Genomic DNA, 19,282 nt, shown 5'->3' with positions numbered 1-19,282 from the left:
TTAAGCCATGATTCTGAAATAGCTAGAACATCAGGAGTAGCAGTGTGTGCCCAGGACTTTAGCAGGTCTAGTTTGGGTAACAGGCTACGGATGTTAATGTGTAGAAACCCCATAGACTTGCGATCACAAAAATCATTGAATGACAGGTCAGAGATGGCATGATCAACAATAGCTGGGCCTGGATTGGGATGTACATTACCAGAGATGAAAAGGATGAGGATAATCAAAATGCGACTAAGTATGGAGCCATAGCATTGCTTAAGATGATTGTTATTTTTCATGGGGGGTTTGGCATGGATTGGGAGAGGAGGGTCAATAAATTGCTGCAACAGTATGAAGGAATACAATGGAGAGCATGGCACAGACAGACTAGGAAGACATGTATTCTTTGTAATCCAGAAAGTGGAGACATCTCTGGGCAGTAGACTGAAATCAAGCGTGCCACCACCATAGGAAACTATGGCTGGCCTGTGTAAACGCCCGGGTGCAACCTCAGGAGATTGGGCCAGAGTGAGCAGACAAGTAACCAGCAGTGTAGGCCAGAAGGCCACAGGAAAATACATGCCAACAAACACCGGAACCAAACAAAAGTTACAGAAATTAGCAGTTAGCAGTCCCTTTAGCGACGTTGATGGAATACCACCCAGGTTTTTGAGTTCCAACAGTACAATTATCCTTTGGAATTATTGGAATCATTGAAGGATTATTTGTCTTCATTGTCACACACCTTTGGGGGTTTCCTGACATTCTCCATGGCCTGGTTGACAGCTGCAAACTTGTTGGAGATGCAGGCAATCTTTTTCTGCAGGCTGTTGACTACACTCTCGTGTTTGGAATAGTCCATTTTGTCCACCCTGTCACGGAGCTCCTGAAGGCTCTTGTCAAAGATTGTGAGCTGCAGCAGCCGCAACTGTTCCGCTACCAGATGCTGCACCACCTGTCTGTGATTCTGTGAGTGTAGATGCGGTCTCTCTGTCCTTTATACTGTATGTGTGATAGATGCCTGTTTGAGGACGATTTCTCAGGAGTTTGAGAGAGTCTGCTCTCGTCCACAATACACTTACACTTGGATGTGGCCAAGTTTCCCAATTGAATTGTTTAGGAGACATGGACATGGACTCTGAGCTCTATACCTGCCCAGTTCATTTCACCAACACATGATTAATCTAATAATAAATCTAATCTAATGATGAACCATAAATAACATTTCTCCTGTCATTCAGTCCTTCCAAAAACACTCTCCTCTCTTTATTTCTAACATCTCCTTGTTTCTCCGTCCTCCCTAGCATTGATTCTCAGACAGCTGCCAGTGAGGAGACCCAGACAGTTCTACCTTTATCAGTCACCAACGAGTAGCTCTGGTTCTTACCTGCTTCTCAGTCCTTTATTTATTTTTTATTTTTTATCATGAACAAAAGTATTTATTAATAAACTAACTGAACGTATTCAAAATAACAATAGATATGTCAATCAGTATCATCAGTAGTGAATGCAGTGTATGGATGAGTGGAAGTTGTAGTGTAAATGTTGTAAGGTGTGTTAAAGTAAAAGTAAGGCGAGCCTAAGCTCAAACCAACCAAACCGGTGGAAGGAGGAGAAGAGGGAGAATCAGAGTGAGCAGCCAGCTTAAGTAGGCAACTCACCAGGTGCCTCAGATCACCCAATCAAGCCTCTGCCCAGCCAGGACCTGCAGCAACCAATCCATATATGGTATGAGCCCACAGCACATAGTGAGAGGGCTGCCACATCCCCCCCTCAAAAACCCAATAGTCCCCCCAATAACCAAATAAAAAACAACAAAAATTCATAAATTCCCAGTAACCCATGAGACATTCTCAGTCCTTTCTGCAGCAGCTGAGACTGTATCATGGCCTTTATGTTCATCCACGGAACACAGATAACAGATACACTGCTGATCAGTGCGACAGAACATCTTCATCACTTCATCATGACGAGAGCAGATCTTCTCCTGCAGTTGTGTGGAGGCTTTGACCAACTTGTGCTTCTTAAAGGCAGGAGATTCGTAGTGAGGCTGGAGGTGAGTCTCACAGTAAGAGGCCAGGCACACCAGACAGGACATGAGGGCTTTCTGCTTTCTCCCAGTGCAGACATCACACGCCACATCTCCAGGTCCAGCATAACAGTGAGCAGGAGGAGCAGCTTGGAGTCCTGTCTTCTTCAGTTTCTCCACTAATTCAGCCAGTAGAGTGTTTTTCCTCAGAACAGGCCTTGGGATGAAGCTTTCCTTACACATGGGGCAGCTGTAGACCCCTTTGTGATCATCCAGATCCCACCAGCCCTATACAGCCCATACAGTAGCTGTGTCCACAGGGAATAGCCACCGGATCCGTCAGTATATCCAGACAGATCGGACAGCTGAAGGAGTCCATGCTCTCTGCCATGTTTGCTTCACACACGACCGCCGGTCGCCGGGGCGCTTTTTACGTAGAGATGCTCCGATCAGGGTTGGTGCCGATCACCGATCACCGATCACTGGAATCAGTGATCTGCCGATCCGATATCACCGATCACCGATCACAGCGTCGAAAATGGCAATTGAAGCATTATTTTTATTTTTATTTCCTAGCGTAACCGGCTCGGTCTGTCTCGAGTCGACTACCTGCGTTGTGTTCTGTGCTGACCGATGACAGGACGCTGATGTGTACTTTAGGCACTTTTAATCTGTACAATGCACACAAAAATAATGTTGGAATGAAACATCAAAACATGTAGGTGTCTTCTCAGCACGAGTCAACCTGTTTATTGTCCAAATGCAAACAGTAAAATGACGTTTGATACTCCGTAAACAACTTCTGGGATGTAGTTTAGCGACACGAGCTACTCCTCTCCGTCTCATAGAATGCAGACCTGGATTGGGATGTACATTACCAGAGACGAAAGGAAGGATTATTGAAGGATTATTTGTCTTCATTGTCACACACCTTTGGGGGTTTCCTGACATTCTCCATGGCCTGGTTGACAGCTGCAAACTTGTTGGAGATGCAGGCAATCTTTTTCTGCAGGCTGTTGACTACACGTGTTTGTGTGTGTGTGTGTGCATGCAGGTCTTACCTGGTTACTGTAGGCCTTTGGAAGAGAAGGAGGAGGAGGAGTGGGGTGGTGGTGGGGGTTCCTCCAGGAGGATGGTGTACTGGCTGTGGCTGGAGGAGAGTGACCCGCCCAGACCCGGAGGCTTCTGCTGCTGCTGCTGCGGTAGCCCCACCAGGGGGGCCTCCGTCTCCGTGCGCCGACCCAGGGAGAGAGAGGGCGAACGGGCCAAGCTGTCCTGGGGGGCACCCTGAGGGGAGGTGGCGGAGGAGGAGGTGGAGGGGGAGAAGTAGGGCTCGTCCCCGGCCCCGGGCCCCCCGCTTTTCCAATTTAATGAGAAATACATTTAAAATATTGGCTACCCCCAATCTATTGTTTGTCTGCTTCTTATCAGTCTTTATCATATCATCGGTTTCATCGTTCTATGAAAGCTGCACTTCGGGCTAGCCTCAAGGACGGTGGTTGGGTCGACAGGCTGCCGTGGGTCATGTTGGGCCTTAGGACCGCCCCTAAAGAAGACCTTCGAATACTGCTCTTAATGTGAAGCAGTAGATGTCGTTAGTAGATCCTAGTTATATATTTCTGCATACAATCGCATAAACTCCTGACTGTATCTCCACATATGTCGAGCAGGTTAGGGTTCTCCTTCCTTGCTTGTGTCTCCAGTCCAGTCCTCTTTCCTCTCATCACTGCACAGTTGTCAAGCAGAATACTGATGACTAGTGACCAGTCAAGACCATTGGACTCCAGGATATCTTTGAGCTCCTGCATGAGGGCTGAGGAGTTGGCGATGTTTACTTTCCTGCTGGCTAGGTGTTGTGTTGTTACCTTGGCCAGATCATCATCAAAAAAACGAACAAGGACATTGAGGATTTTGTCCATGTTAAGATTTGTAGCTTCGTCGTTATTCATTGAAAATTTAGCTTTTCACATAGCCGTTTTTTTTATTCCGGGGCAAGGCCATGTGTGTTTAAATAGCTGGCGTGCTGGTTGGAAACGGACAGCTTTGTCAGTGCATTTTTATCTTGTGATAGCGTCTTGCACAAATCGACGAGTGGCTGAGCCACTGTGAAAGACAGATCATGTTCGGCTATAAACGCACACACTCGGACCTTTTGCTCGCAAACACGGTCGGTCATTGAAGATGAAGTGGTACCTGTAGCCGTCGCTCCCGGCAAGGTTGTTGTGTGAGCGAGCGCTCGAACCGATGCTTGGTGACCAGGATCTGAGGCATATCGAGCAATAATCGTCTTCCCACTGCTGCCGTAGAGGAGTCTCTTCGAGCACGGCGTACAGAAACAAGCACCCGGCTCCCTCAGTTTGAGGCACCACGTCCCATAAGGCTTTCCGCCACTACTCTCCTCTATCCATGCCCAGCGCCATTTATTTCTTACTCCTCGTTCTAATATAGACGTGTCTTCGCCAGTTTTGAGAAACTTGGCTTCCATTTTAATAGACTAAAGTTAGCGAGATAGCGGGCTGCTAAAAGCGAACGTCTCTACAAGCTAACATTACACTCATTCAAACTTCTTAAGGCCCGCCCCACTACTCTGCCTCCGATTGGCTAGAAGTCGTTGGTTGGCTTGAGCAATGTGATACCATTGGTAGGCGGAACTGTCTCTTTGCTGAAGATGACTCTTTAAATTACGATGTAAACCAATAGCGTGTGATATATATATATAATTTTATTTTATTTTATTTTTATTCCCCCGCGCCGGAAATCCGGCACTGTGCCGGAGTACTTTAAGCCCTGAATATGTGTTAATAATAATATGTTATTATATATATATTTAATATTATTATTATATATTTTATTAACAAAAAAACTCTGCTCTGCTGCCTCCACTCATGTTTGGAGGATGACCCAAGCTACCAGCTCCTCTTGCTGACTCAGCCACTGATCCACCCTTAGATACCAGCTCAGAACCATAACCAGTATCTGGTCTGCTGCCTCCTCTCAAGCTTAGAGGAGGCTCCATGCTCCTAGCTCCTCTTGCTGACTCAGCCACTGATCCACCCTTAGATACCAGCTCAGATCCATAACTAGCATCTGGTCTGCTGCCTCCACTCATGTTCGGAGGCAACCGTATGCTGTTAGCTTTTCTTGGTGCCAGTGAAGGTTGACCCCCCATCTGACTCTCAGGATAAAACACATCTCCACTGTTCACTGCCACCATCTCATCTATCTTCTCCAGCAGCTCTGTGACCTGAGTGCCGTCACCCCTGTTCTCATTGTTGAGGACATGATACCTGTTCCCACATTTCTCAACAAGCCCCTGGAGGGCTTTCCCTTCACTCTCAATGTGCTGCTCAATGGTTGTGTCTCCCAGACAGTCCCCACAGGTGAACAGCACTATAGTGTGACTCCACACTCCCTCACTGAGAAGTCTCAGGTGTTCCTCTATTGAACTCCTAATTTCCTCAGTGAATGAAACATCCACCTGTATGACCAGGAGGAGAGTGTGAGGTCCTGGAGGACACAGAGACACACTGCTTACAATCTCCTGTTTAACCAGCTCAGGAGTCAGCTCTACAGGGGCATTACCCCACCAGCCTGGAGTGTCGACCACAGTGACCTGCCTCCCTGCTACCTCTCCCTGTCTCTTCACACACTGAGCAGATGTCCCCAGGTCAAACTCCTCTCTGCCCAGGATGGTGTTTCCTGATGAACTCTTCCCTGCAGCCCTGGACCCCAGCAGCACGATCCTCAGCTCTGAGAGATGGAGGGAGTCACCCTTTAGTGATCTGAGGGTCTCACTCTGTTCCTGCACCTTCTTTAGTCTCTGTTTCGCTCTCTCTTCCACTGCCCTCCTTTCCTGTTCTATCTTCTCCAGTATCTGTCTCTCTATCTCATAATGGCCTCCTCTGTTTCCTGCCACCATCTCCTCTATCTTCTCCAGCAGCTCTGTTACCTGAGTGCCATCACCCCTGTTCTTATTGTTGAGGACATGATACCTGTTCCCACATTTCTCAACAAGCCACTGGAGGGCCTTCCCTTCTCTCTCAATGTGCTGCTCAATGGTTGTGTCTCCCAGACAGTCCCCACAGGTGAACAGCACTATAGTGTGACTCCACACTCTCTCACTGAGAAGTCTCAGGTGTTCCTCTACTGAACTTCTAATTTCCTCAGTGAATGAAAGATCATCTTCTATGACCAGGAGGAGAGTGTGAGGTCCTGGAGGACACAGAGACACACTGCTTACAATCTCCTGTTTAACCAGCTCAGGAGTCAGCTCTACAGGGACATTACTCCACTGTCACGAGGCCGAACAGTATCATGGTGCAGAGATTCAGTTGTGTGTTGTTTAGGTTGAACATCCATTGCAGCCTGTATCCATACATCAAGTTCATCTTGAAATTCCATAAAACGTTTAATTTTTGGTTCATACCAGTCCGTCTGGTCGTACCCTTTCTCCTCCTCAGGGAGAAGCACTTGCACTGATTTATGAAGTCGTTTGAATTCATTGAGATTTGTATTGAACACATCCATACGATTGACAACATTTTCAACATCATTCTCTTGCATCAGAGCTTTTATTTCGTTCATTTTTCTTGTCAAAGCACTAGGGGTGCAACGGTTCAGTTGGCCCATGGTTCGGTACGGTTCGGTATTTTGGGTCACGGTTTTCGGTACGGTTCGGTTCAGAAACAAATGCTACTATTTATTTACAAACTGTTACTTTACTTTATTTTGCTTATACATAATATGGAACTTTAACATACACATGTATATGTTATGTATATAATGTATATATAATTGTATATAAACAAAAAACACTTTCAAATGTCCAAAAATAAATAAACACTTTCGAAAGTAAAAGTGCACTTTAGCCTTGACAGCTGGTAGCCCGTATACAAACAGGAGGAAAACAAATTCACACTACAAAAGTAACACTTTCCACATAGCGTTCCAACATGTCATGTGTTGTATTCCAACGAGTTGCGACATCGTGGATTAATTTGTGTTTTGGTAAATCTAACATATCTTGTTTAATTGTCAGAATATGGTGGGCTGTGGTGCTTTTGTGGAAGAAAGTGACTGCATGTCTGATCTTACCCAGGAAGTGGGACACCGGGGTTATTGCCACTGCCTTCTTGGCGGCGAGATTTACGACGTGCACAAAGCAGCCGATCTGTGGCCCCAGTCCACCAGCTTCATGGATCGCATTTACGATATTTGCTGCGTTGTCTGTTGTTACGGGAATTGTTATGTTTGGCCTCTCCAACTTCCACTCAGTCACTGCATTTGTTAGTTCCTCTGCCAGGTGCGCGCTGGTATGGCTTTCGTATAGTGGACGAGTTTGCAGTACTGTGCTCTTCATCTCCCAATCCGGTGACATGTAGTGGACCGTGACAGTGAGGTAACTCTCCGTTGCCCGGGAGGTCCAACCCTCCGTAGTCAGTGCAAAGCTCTGTGTTTTTGCCAAATCGTCTTCAATGCCTCTGCGCGTTGTTTGGTAAATACCGGGGATTATTTTGGTGCTGAATGATGTACGGGAGGGGACACTGTAACGGGGCTCGAGAGTTTTTATCAGATTTCGAAAACCCAAATCTCCAACCACCGAAAAGGGCTGCAAATCCTTTGCAATGAACATCCCCACTGCATTGGTTATTTTTTTGTGTTTCTCTGAAGTGGTAGTGTACGTCTGTCCGAACGCATCAGAGAGAGACTGCTGTCTGCTCACTGACGCTACCTGACTGGCTTTCCTGCTCCCAGTCAGTGTTATCGTTGAGTGGTAGCGGCGAATATGCTGGTTCATGTTAGAGGTGCAACCATTTGCATATGGCACACGCTTTAAGCAGAGCTTGCAGACAGTAATATTTCTGTCCACTGTTTCCCCCCCCTTATTGTCGTATTCAACGGGAAAAGCGAAATGACCCCACACCGCAGACTTGTAGGAATCCGGGGCTTCCTCAAACTGTTGCGGCGCTCTCAGAGCTAATTTACGAACGCAGCCAAATCGCAGCATAAACCGAAAACCGTCACGGTTCACTAGTGAATTGAGCCGTGGAACGCAAACCGTACCGTCCGTAAAAAAAACGAGAACCGTTGCACCCCTACAAAGCACTCAGATTCCCTCTGCGTGTCCCAATTAATTTAGTTAATGTTTCATTAGCATTTTGAATTGGACCTTCGTCCGGTTTTGTGTTACTTTCGACGTCCATTACGCCGCACAAGTCCTCTATTTAGATAAAAATTCATAAATTCCCAGTAACCCATGAGACAAATGGCTACACCAATGTGGTAAGTATACCGAAGACGTACATTACCATTTACTGCTCATGGCTCAAAATGCCCGAGACAGAGCATCAGCCATCACAATCATGTGGAACAGCTAGATGTCATAGTTCAAGATAGATAGAGCCGTAATGTTGTTTTATTGCATGGAACAACGTGACAGTTTTATATTGACGGTGAAAAGCAGCGCTTTCATTGAGGTACGTAAGCGCTTGAATTCCTTCCCGCCCCAATTATTCAATTGTCGGCTTTGACAGACATCCACGTTATCAACACTTCACAAGCGCTTCCATCAAACATTGTATCAAACAATTTGTCCCAGGGCAGAGCAGAGCATGGGCATTTCAGCTTTGTTCTACTCACGAAACGATGGTCATATAGCGCGTTCTGTGATCCACTTGCGTTGTCCTTCCAAACAATAGATACAAAGTTTTCGAGCAGGTGCGTAAAGTTTCCACTTGAATGCACCTGCGTTGTCCTTCCAAAACAATAGAGCGAAAGTTTCAACTTAAATGTAGAGGCTTCTTAATTATCCAAATAGACTCTACATTGGGTGAGTCGTAGGTTCCAACAAACAGTATCCAAAAAAGGCAGAGTGACGCGTGTATAAAAATAAACACGTTCCTTTATTTACTCAAAATAAATATATCTCCATCAGCATAGTCCACATTAACGATCCTGTCAGTAAGTCTATAGCTGTCCACAAAACTGTCCATTAGTATTGAACTGTCAATTACTGTCCAACCGTGTTGTCCTGAACTGTCAATTACTGTCCACAACCGTGTTGTCCTGAACTGTCAATTACTGTCGTTGAAACTTTGTTTGCTCCCAATTAACAATCCCCTTCCTGTTCCCTTATATCCCCAATATTCATTCATCCCAACCACCAGGGGGGAATGACCACAAGGAACAATCTAAATAACATAAAATAGGGAAATATAGGCTTAGAAGCAAATATTATCATAATTAAATTAAAGCAATCAATATCATAAATCAATAACTCAATTCATATTAGAAGATTAACATAAATAACATGTAGGACTAAAATGGCTCCTACAGAAGGACTCACGCTTTCCCGGGTGTTTTTAGCCAAAAACTCCTTCGCCTCCGTTGGTGTTTTCAACAGGTGTATCCTCCCATTGTATAGGACTCTCATCTTGCATGGATTTAGCTGGAAGCCGCGGTATGCACCTATTGCGGAGAAATCGCCCCTGATCTCGTCATGTGTGATGGTAGCCTGTTTACTGGACTGATACACAAACTCCCGGTCCTGGAATTTATGGAACCGGATGATGACTGCTCGTTTCTGGTTGTGTCTCGGCGGGGCCAAGGTCCCAATTTAATATTAATCAAAGAGGAATTAAAAATTGGGGGGAAATTTCTTATTGTAAAATATATAGCACCTAATTTATGTAAGCCCTTTTTAGAGCCCAAGGGATTTGCCGTTTCAAAGTCGTCATAAAACAGCTGAATCTGCAAGGCATCTTTTTCTACAGAAAATAGGGGACTTTCTTTCAAATAGGTGGCATCTCTTAAATCTGCATACACACCTTCCTTGTGAATGTGCCTGGGCTTGAACATGTCTGCAAGTTCTGGATTTTGACAAATGTTCTTAAGTGTTTCCAAAATGGGAACATATGCAAACTTATCAGTTACAATAACCTGGTCATATGTTCTTGTAGTTCTGTTTCTTCTACTGTCAAATCGTGTGCCAAGCACCTTTTCAATAGGTACAACACTTCCCCATTTTCCTTTTAAGTGTTTGTTTCTTTTAGCTTCAGAATTTAAAGGTGTGAATGGGTTTTCCAAATTTTTTAAAGGATTGTTCTATTTTTTTCTTTACTATCTGTGTCCTGTGAGGATACGCACTGTAAAGCTGCATCTTTAGCCTGACTATGAATATCAAAAAATACTTCTTCTGGGACATCCTACCACTCTCCTTGATAGGAAGAATAGAAAGTATAAGAATGAATATTTTACCAAGGTTGCTATTCCTCTTCCAATCACTACCTATTTATGTTCCTGTTTCCACCTTCTCTGTATTGGATAAATGGTTGTCCAGGTTCATTTGTCAAGGCAAACGACCCAGACTTAAATTTAAAAGACTACTCTGCACAAAAGAAAGAGGAGGTCTGGACCTACCTAGCCTGAAAAAATATTACTGGGCAGCCCAACTCAGAGCAATGATTGCATGGATATCCCAAGACACTGACACTATATGGGTGGGAATGGAGCAGAGTGAATGCCCAAATGTACCTTTACATACAATACCATTCTTAAACCAAGACATATGGGGGAAAAAGAAAGTTACAAATGTATGGAGCAAAAACACTTTACAAATATGGTCAACTGTGAGGAAAAAGCTACAACTTCCCATGGCCACTTCCAGAGCTATAATGATAGCAAACAACTGTGAGTTTCCTCCAGCTAGGTTAGACAAGGGATTCCTGAAATGGAAGGAAAGGGATTTAGTGGTTCTGGACCAGCTATTTGACAAAGCAGTCCTCAAATAATTTGAACAACTCAAAGAGGAATATGACTTACCAAATCAAGACTTCTATAGATACTTGCAAATTAGACACTATTTACAACATCACCAAGAATGGGAACAGCTCTGCTCATTACCAACACAACTAGAACACCTCTTTATATTAACAACTAAAGGAACAGTGAAGACAAAGTTCATATCACGTATCTACAAGATATTGCAGGAAGAGTTAAAAGAAGATAACTTAGATATTAAAGAAAAATGGGAACTAGAAATGAACACAATGGAGGGAAAGAATCCAACAAGTCTACAACATGGAACATACAACAGCACTATTGAAATTAAAATTAGACACATTCCTTAATAGATGGTCATCCATTGCACTACATTTTCATTTGATCTGACTGATATGCAGATGTGTTTATTTATATTTATTTTTATTATTTTTTTTATTATTTTTTTCCCTTTCTTTTCTCTTACCATGGTTGGTTGTTGTTATTGTTACTGTTGTCACACTGCTGCTGTTGTTGATAATGGTGATAATGATTCTGTTTATTGGCTGTTGTGGTTGTTAATGCCAGCGAGGAAATTAGGGATTATTTTTGTTGTTTGTTTTTTCTTCTTTTACTTTATTGTTATTATTTATTTTTAAGAAAGATATTCATGGACTGTTATTCCTTTGCGACTTACCCGTGACACCTTTATGTAACATCAATATGTTGTGAAATATTGTTTGACTGCACTTGATAAAAGAAAATGATAATTAAAATTTAAAGTTCAAAAAAAAAAAGACTTCTTCCATGGATGACACAAAACTATTTACACTAGACTGACTTAATCCACCTGCTTTGAGTTGTGCGACAGCAGTGGCACATATCTATGGTGCTCTTATTGGACTTTCTTAAAAGATAAGATGTCGACGTCTCAACTAGACCATCTGTCACCCCCTCTTCTACACTGCTTAAAGGAACATCAGTGTCAACCTGTTGGTCAAAATTATCAGTGTGTTTAGTGTTTAAATGTTTCCTAAAACCAGAAAAAGTACCAAACACACAGCTACATCCAGTGTGAACACATTTCTTAGCGCCCGGTGTTTCGCCCTTTCGGCTCTCCATTGCCACATGACTTTCACCTGTGTGTGTTTGTCCCTCTTGGCTCGTTCCTCTGCCTGCTCTCCGGATTCCTCTGTCTCATTCCCTGCCAAGAGGGACAAACACACAGGTGAAATAGTCATGTGGATGATGGTTTGACTGGCGACACCTGCTGCCAATCATCCCATCATCCCCACTCCACTAAAGCTTAGCTCTACCTGCAGGCTAGAATGTGCCATGTCCCCCACAGTGCATTTGATGTGAATTTGTATATGATGGTATAATCTCCATCTTTTCATATTTTGGGCTCACATGGTTGGGAGCTGAAAATAAAGTTGTTGAATGCATTAATTTGTGTTAAGTTGTCATTTTTACTCACTTCATGGAATATTTGTAGTTAGACTTTTAAATTACCGGTAAGTGTAAAAATAACACCACACAGATTTTATTTAACAAATAGTGGCAAGTTTCTTTGACACCATGCAGTGTTAATTGATGTTAAAATTCTACTCTATCAGAGTTGGTTTTTCACTGTAAGAGAGTAAATTATCTACACAGCAGTGTGTAAAATCAACACTTATCTGAGTCAACTGACCCTCCAGTGTTAACGTTTAATAACTCAATGCAGTGTTAATGAGCATAGGAATTTAACTCAATCAGAGTTGATTTGTTATCACAGAAGAGTGAATTATCAACACTACTACTGTGTGGGGAACATGGCGCGTTCTGGCCTGCAGAGGGAGCTAGACTGCCATTGGAGGGGAATGATGGGCTGATTACGGACAGGTGTCAGTGATCAGACTCATTGTTCCACTGGTCTATTTAACCTGTGTGTGTTTGTTCCCTCGGGAGATGAGTAGGGCAGGAAGTACCTGCCACACGGAGACACGGGGAGACCGAGAGAGAGAGCCGCGGCGAGGACGCACGAGACCCCGAAAGGGGGTGAGGTGCAGGGAGCCGGGCGGACGGAGCGGGTCCCGAAAGGGAGGACTAGCGGGGCGGGAGCGAGGGCTCTGCCAGGAGCGGAATAGCGGGGCGAGAGCGAGGGCTCTGCCAGCAGCGGACGGAGCGGGTCCCGAAAGGGAGAACAGCGGGGGGGAAAAGACTCGCTCAGCACGTCAGTGACGGTGCTGAGCTGTGCAACTGTTAAATAAAAGCCTATTCTACAACTGTTCCTCTGTGTCGACCTCCCTCTGTGCCTAGAGACTGCTACATCTGGCGCCCAACGTGGGGCACAGAGAGGGGGTCGGCACACACGCCCAGAGGACCATGGACTCATCGCTACAGGCGCAGGAGGTGATGGCGGCGGAGTTGATGCGGGGACAGGCGGAGCAGCGGGCCATGCTCCGCGAGCTACTGGACCGCACCGAGCCACCGGTTCGGGCCCAGAGGAGGGGGGTGCGGGACGAGCCGGAGGCCATTCTCGACCCCTTCCCCGACAACCACCGGCCTCGACCGCAGGTTCCAGCCCCGGGCCCGCGCCCTGCCCCGACCCCGGCTCCACGCCAACGGGCCGGCGGGGCGCGGCCTGGGGTACGGCCAGGGGTGGAGCCGCGGCGGGAGCCACCAACGCCTGCCCGGAGGACGGGGCGGGACACCGGGGGGAGGAACACACACGGGGGGCCAACCTCCACCCCACAGACGGCCCCACGAGCGGTAGAGGAGGGATGCTGGCGATGCGGACAGCCTGGCCACCTCCGCCGGGAATGCCCCGAGATGGAGGTGGGTCAGGTAATCCGCGTCGTCGGCAGTCCGACCCCTCCCCCGCGTCCAGGACAGGCGTTTTACATCCCAGTAAGGGTACAGCGTGAGACGCACCAGGCGCTGTTGGATTCTGGCGCCCAACAGACCATGATCCACCAGCGCCTGGTTCGACCCGGGGCATTGTTAGAGGCATCGCGGGTTGGGATACTGTGTATATATGGGGATTGTCACCAGTATCCGGTGGTCCCCATCGAAATTCGTTATGGGGGAAAAAAATATAGTGTCAAGGCGGCGGTTAGTCCGAGCCTCATGCACCCCCTAGTTTTGGGGTCAGATTGGGCTGGGTTTCCGCAGGTATTAGGGGAAACCACGGGGGTGCGTGCACGACCGACAGGGAAATGTGAGGCGTGCGCAGTGCTCTGCGCTGATGCGAGGGCGTCCGACGCTGCCGAGGAGCCGGAGGAGGCGGTGGGTCCGGCACCCGCAGATCCGCCGCCTGCGTTCCCTCCAGTAGCCGACTTCCCCCTCGAGCAGTCTCGCGACGCCACTCTACGCTCCGCCTATGACCAGGTGATCAGTATTGATGGTGTGCTGGTACGGCCAGACGCTGTGCGCGCCCACCCGTATTTTGTACTGATTAGGGACAGACTGTATAGAGTGAGTCGTGACACTCGCAGGGACGAGGAAACGACCCAGTTGTTGGTACCTAGGAGCCGCCGGAAAGCTATATTTCAGGCGGCGCATTATAACCCTATGGCGGGCCACTTAGGATACGACAAAACACTCAATCGGATAATGGCTCGATTTTATTGGCCGGGGATTCGGGCAGAGGTGCATCTGTGGTGTGCATCCTGCCGCGAGTGCCAATTAGTCAATCCCCCGGCCGTGCCCAGGGCACCGTTGTGCCCCCTTCCCCTGGTAGAGGCACCATTCGACCGGATTGGGATGGATATAATCGGGCCATTTGAACGTTGCTCACAGGGCTATCGGTTCGTGTTAGTCCTCATAGACTACGCGACTCGATACCCCGAGGCAATACCGCTTCGTACTATCTCTGCAAAGAGTGTAGCACAGGCGTTATTCCAGGTCATCTCCCGGGTGGGGATCCCGAAAGAGATCCTCACCGACCAAGGCACTAACTTTATGTCACGAACACTTAGGGAACTTTACGGGTTGTTAGACATTAAGGCGGTCCGAACGAGCGTGTACCACCCAGCTACCGACGGGCTGTGTGAGCGGTTCAATCGGACGCTTAAGTCAATGATCCGTAAGTTCATTCACGAAGATAGTCGTAATTGGCATAAGTGGTTAGACCCTCTGTTGTTCGCAGTGCGGGAAGTACCCCAGGCTTCCACGGGGTTTTCCCCCTTTGAGCTCCTATACGGGCGCAAGCCACGGGGCGTCCTAGACCTGATTAAAGAAAGCTGGGAGGAAGGGTCTAGTGACAGTAAGAATGAAATACAATACGTCCTGGACCTACGAGCAAAGCTCCACGCACTGGGGGTTATGTCACGGGAGCATTTGCTCGAGGCCCAGGAGCGTCAGAAACGGCTGTACGACAGAGGGACTAGACTACGCAATTTCGCACCGGGAGACAAAGTCCTCGTATTACTGCCCACGTCTAGCTCTAAATTACTCGCCAAGTGGCAAGGGCCGTTCGTGGTCACACGGCGAATTGGGGATGTAGACTACGAGGTAGTGCGGTCGGATAGAGGGGATTGCACGCAAATATACCACATTAACCTATTAAAAAAATGGAACGACGTGGTCCCTGTTTCCCTGGTGACGCTACTTCCCGAGCAGGATGAGTTCGGGCCGGAGGTCCCAAAAACGAGTACTAGCGCCCCGGCCTGCGTAGGCGACCATCTCTCGGCGAACCAGCGGGCGGACGTTGATCGGTTGCAACATAGGTTCGCAGATGTGTTCTCCCCTATACCCGGCCGTACTCGCCTCATAGAGCATCAGATAGTTACGCCACCGGGGGTTACGGTACGTACGCGGCCATACAGGCTGCCGGCTCACAAACGAGACGTGGTGAGCCGGGAATTAGACTCTATGCTAAAACTGGGCGTGGTCGAGGAGTCGCATAGCGACTGGTGCAGCCCCATCGTGCTGGTGACAAAGCGCGATGGGTCTGTACGGTTCTGTGTGGACTATAGACGGGTGAACGCGGTGTCTAAATTCGATGCCTACCCTATGCCCCGGGTCGACGAGCTCCTGGACCGGCTTGGCACGGCTAAATATTACACAACATTGGATTGCACGAAGGGGTACTGGCAGATACCATTATCGTCGGTAGCCCGGGAAAAAAACGGCATTCTCTACCCCGCGGGGGTTATTCCAGTTCACCGCGCTTCCGTTCGGGTTGTTTGGGGCCCCGGCCACGTTTCAGCGGCTGATGGACCGTATTCTGCGGCCGCACTCTGCGTATGCTGCGGCGTACGTAGATGACATTGTCGTCTATGCGGACACCTGGCCGCAGCATATGCAGAGGGTGGCTGCGGTACTACAGTCGCTGAGGCAGGCGGGGCTGACGGCGAACCCGGCGAAGTGCGTGATCGGGCGGGGGGAGATCCGGTATCTGGGGTACATCCTGGGCGGTGGGGAGGTGCGACCGCAGGTGGACAAAACCACTGCGATCACCGCCGCCCCGCGGCCCAGGACCCGGAAGGACGTGAGGCGGTTCCTGGGACTGGCCAGCTACTACCGGCAGTTTGTGCCGGGGTTCTCGGAGCTGGCCAGCCCCCTTACCGACCTCACCCGGAAGGGGGCCCCGGATCCGGTCCAATGGAGTGAGCGATGCCAAGTAGCGTTCGATGGGATTAAGAACGCCCTCTGTGGGGAGACAGTCTTGTATGCTCCTAACTTTAACATTCCTTTTTCTCTGCAGACAGACGCGTCGGATAGAGGGCTGGGGGCGGTGCTGACCCAGCAGGTGGAGGGATTCGACCGTCCGGTGCTGTACCTGAGCCGAAAGCTGTCGGAGCGGGAGGGCAGGTACAGCACGGTGGAGAAGGAGTGTCTGGCCATTCGGTGGGCGGTCGGCGCCCTCCGGTACTACCTGCTAGGGCGCTCGTTCACCCTCTACTCCGACCATGCTCCCCTACAGTGGCTCCACCGCATGAAGGACACCAACGCGAGGATCACCCGGTGGTACCTCGCGTTGCAGCCCTTCAACTTCACAGTGGTTCACAGGCCGGGGACGCAGATGGTCGTGGCCGACTTCCTCTCCCGTGATGGGGGGGGGAGTAGGCTATCGGCCGGTTGTATCCCCGGCCTCGAAACTGGCGGTGGGGATGTGTGGGGAACATGGCGCGTTCTGGCCTGCAGAGGGAGCTAGACTGCCATTGGAGGGGAATGATGGGCTGATTACGGACAGGTGTCAGTGATCAGACTCATTGTTCCACTGGTCTATTTAACCTGTGTGTGTTTGTTCCCTCGGGAGATGAGTAGGGCAGGAAGTACCTGCCACACGGAGACACGGGAAGACCGAGAGAGAGAGAGCCGCGGCGAGGACGCACGAGACCCCGAAAGGGGGTGAGGTGCAGGGAGCCGGGCGGACGGAGCGGGTCCCGAAAGGGAGGACTAGCGGGGCGGGAGCGAGGGCTCTGCCAGGAGCGGAATAGCGGGGCGAGAGCGAGGGCTCTGCCAGCAGCGGACGGAGCGGGTCCCGAAAGGGAGAACAGCGGGGGGGAAAAGACTCGCTCAGCACGTCAGTGACGGTGCTGAGCTGTGCAACTGTTAAATAAAAGCCTATTCTACAACTGTTCCTCTGTGTCGACCTCCCTCTGTGCCTAGAGACTGCTACATACTGACACTACTGGGAGTGATATTAACACTCCACAGAGCTAATTAACCTGTAGTGTTAAGTTTAAACAACACAAAACAGTGTACACCAGTGTTACTTTTTTACTCTATTTAGAGTTAATTTAACTCTAAAACTTTAACACTAGGGAAAGAGTCAGTTTAAATCCAATTTGGAGTAGGACCATATACACTCCGGAATAGTGTTAAATTTAACTCTTTAAGTGTTACTTTAACACTGCAAGATTTACTGTGTAGTTGGCATTTTTCAATGACAACCTGACATGAGGAAACAAATGGCACAGTGAACATTCTTTGCCAAAAGAGCAACTTAACACCACACCACCAGGTTCTTACTGTAGGAACATGTGGTACAGGACAGGTTACACTACTCACTGCTCAGTGCTCACTCATCATGCTTTGAACTGTCACAATCCTATTTTAACAGTAATGCCACAGAGAGATAGCGAAAACAGTGTCTTCCACATCATGTCGGACCTGTCAGTGTTAAATGTGTGTACGGTATTTGAGCCGCATGTTTGCAGCTACATGCCTTGTTGAGAGGTGGCACACCCATCCATTAAATGGAAAACTAATCGGTTTGGAGAAGCGTTTTCAGGAAATGATTAAATCACCCTCAAGGAATTTCACCCCCACCGTCTTGCGGTTTTATTCTGACTTCAGATGAAAGTAATTACTTTCAGAGTAAGGCCATAAATCACCTCACTGGGCTGCTCCCAGTGTCTAATGAAATATTCCAATTTGTTTTTAATGAAGCACCACACTCAGTATTAAGTCCACTTATGCGCTGAAGTGCCAGAGAGGGTGTGATGAACTGGAAAGTGTTTTCACCTTGGGGGCTTGTTTCCTACCATGGTCTTTATCCAATCGTCTTCAAACAGGAAGTGGGCTGTCTCACTGCTGCTGAGTTGATGGGGGGTGCTGGACCTCTTGGATCAGGACAGCTCACCTGGGCCCAGTTCTTCAAAACATTCTATCTGGATCAGAGTGATCCTAATTCTCTTTTGCTATCCAGGATCAGATCGAGCTGGCTGATTTCCCCTATACGACTGAAAATCAGCCAGATAAGATCTGATCCTGGATAGCAAAAGAGGACAGGATCACACAGGACATGAAAGGTTTTGAACAATTAGCCCCAGGGTGAAGGTTTGATCCCTACTGGCACCATAAAGATGTTTGCACTCACTGTACTGTGAGTAGCCTTGGATAAGAGCTGAATAGCATACTATACCGTCGGAGACTGAAGACCCATCTCTTCAGGTTACACCTTAACTGCTCCTCCTGAGACATCCACTACCCCCCAGCACTGCGTCTCCTGAGACATTTGCTTTTCCCCTTTACTGTGTCCCCTATGACTTCTACTGCCCCCTTGCACTGTTTCTCTGTTCTCCAGTGTCTATATAAATATATATTAAAAAATAAATAAATAAAAGGTTTTCCTTCTATCACAGAGACTGCCAATGGCCCCGGGCCTGAGCTGGATTACTCTTCCTGCTGCGACTAGTGGATTGATGATTCACTTGCTTAGTCAAATATATTGATTGTAAGTCGCTTTGGAATAAGGCGTCTGCTAAATGCCAAAAATGTAAAATGTATATTCTATGATCGTCTCCTTCTTGTGAAGGACATGTATGGTGAGTGTTCTGGTGCCACATCGTAGCCATCTGTCACTCGGGTGGGCTCGACAGGTTGGTAGAAATGACATGATTGCATTTAATAATAAGGAGTCATAACAGCGATGTCGTCATAACGTTTTTTATTTTTCGTAAACAAAACACAATCAGTAAACCATGACACGCTCAAAAAGAGCTTATTGCAGATGGGTTTGTGAAACGACCCCGGTGTAACAGAAATTCAAAATGAAAAAAATGAAATAATAATAATATA

The 19,282-nt window shown here is 47.7% G+C and overlaps 1 protein-coding gene across 1 annotated transcript; it reads right to left on the bottom strand.

Moving 5' to 3' along the window:
- Nucleotides 1–703: 703 nt before the first annotated feature.
- Nucleotides 704–18,647, bottom strand: LOC308163903 (uncharacterized protein; the record flags this gene model as incomplete). The annotated part of the gene is made up of 6 exons (XM_080538078.1): nucleotides 704–918; nucleotides 1,909–2,299; nucleotides 5,076–6,302; nucleotides 11,836–11,972; nucleotides 13,313–13,439; nucleotides 18,627–18,647. The coding sequence occupies 6 exons, from the start codon at nucleotides 18,645–18,647 to the stop codon at nucleotides 704–706; spliced, it is 2,118 nt and encodes a 705-aa protein (XP_080394204.1).
- Nucleotides 18,648–19,282: the final 635 nt, after the last annotated feature.

This window comes from Nansenia antarctica (assembly GCF_963989245.1).
Source record: "Nansenia antarctica genome assembly, chromosome: 8".
Taxonomy (NCBI): domain Eukaryota; kingdom Metazoa; phylum Chordata; class Actinopteri; order Argentiniformes; family Microstomatidae; genus Nansenia; species Nansenia antarctica.
This window is presented reverse-complemented; position numbering and strand designations above follow the sequence as displayed.